This window comes from Camelina sativa, chromosome 6 (assembly GCF_000633955.1).
Source record: "Camelina sativa cultivar DH55 chromosome 6, Cs, whole genome shotgun sequence".
Lineage (NCBI taxonomy): Eukaryota > Viridiplantae > Streptophyta > Magnoliopsida > Brassicales > Brassicaceae > Camelina > Camelina sativa.
The window spans coordinates 9685722-9686953 of NC_025690.1; the positions used below are offsets into that span (position 1 = coordinate 9685722).

General features: G+C 35.8%; 1 protein-coding gene across 1 annotated transcript; it reads left to right on the top strand.

The window, feature by feature from the left end:
- LOC104790750 (defensin-like protein 206) lies at window positions 762–1216 on the top strand. The gene is made up of 2 exons (XM_010516531.1): window positions 762–859; window positions 953–1216. Exons 1-2 carry the CDS (start codon window positions 793–795, stop codon window positions 1144–1146), a joined length of 261 nt encoding a protein of 86 aa, XP_010514833.1. The 5' UTR covers window positions 762–792; the 3' UTR covers window positions 1147–1216.

Sequence of the window (1232 nt, forward strand, 5' to 3'; positions counted from 1 at the left end):
TCCTGGAACTCGGAACATAGTGATGTTCTATACTTGTTCAGCCTTTGTGGCTGCTTTTATAGGTGTCCACAAATGATGGGAAGGGAAGGTCAATACACAGGGCCTTAGGTGGATTGAATGAGTAGATTATTGCATGCACATTTAATATATTGTGTGTATACTCGGTGAAGTATACTTTGTTTGTTGTTTGCATTGCTTGCTGCGTGTTGATTGTTATTTTGGGTTTTTGGGATGGGATTGATTACATGTTTAGGGGAGCCCGAATTCACTGAGCGATTAGAGCTCATCGCTCACTCCCTTTTGCAAGTAACCTTAGTGGGAGACCTTAAGGGTAGCGAAGAACGTTAGGCCAACCAGTATAGATTCTCATGCCTATGTAAGATATAAGATTATAAATAAAGCGTTATTTTTCTTAAAACTCCATGTCTCCCAAAAATTTGTTCTTCTGTATATTATTGGAACAAATATATCAAACCTTTCTTTGTAATAATATCTTAGTTTGAATATGTGAATATAATTAGTCATATATAGTACATATGTATAATCGTGGTTACAACGACGACGAAGACAGCTACGAGCTTCCTTTTGGTTAAATTATCTCTAAGTCAAGTGCATTGTTTTTTTTGTATAATAACAAATTATGGCGACATTATGTACTTAGGAAAATCTGAAAGGTAAGATTAAAAAATTATAACAAAGTTACAAATTTGAACCATAAATAGATATCAGCAGACATATGGAATATCTCACCAACATTAAAGTTTAAGAAAAAGCAAAGCAAAACAAAAAGAAATGGCAAAGAACATTAACTCAGTTTGTTTCACCGTTCTCTTGGTTGTCTTTATCATGGCTACCACTGGTAATAATTTTGGATGTTCTCTGCTATTCTTTACAACTTTTTATTATTATAATTATCTTGTAATGACGATCATGATGATTTTTCAACATGCAGAAATCCTGAAGAGCGATGCTGCACCTGCATGCTTCACGTTCTTAGACGAGTGCGGCCCAGACCCGTTCCCTGGTACGAACGTTGATTGCACTAAATGTTGCAGAAGCACATACAAGGGTCAACATGTATGTAAAGGGGTTGTTGAGGGAAGCGAGAACCACTGCCATTGCTACCAAAGAACAAAAAAAGAGTGACTGCTGTTTTCGTTGGTTTTAATGTGTGTTTACGTTAATGTACAAGTTTCTTTTGTTTCCAAATAAAGCATGAAGGGAAAAGTTTA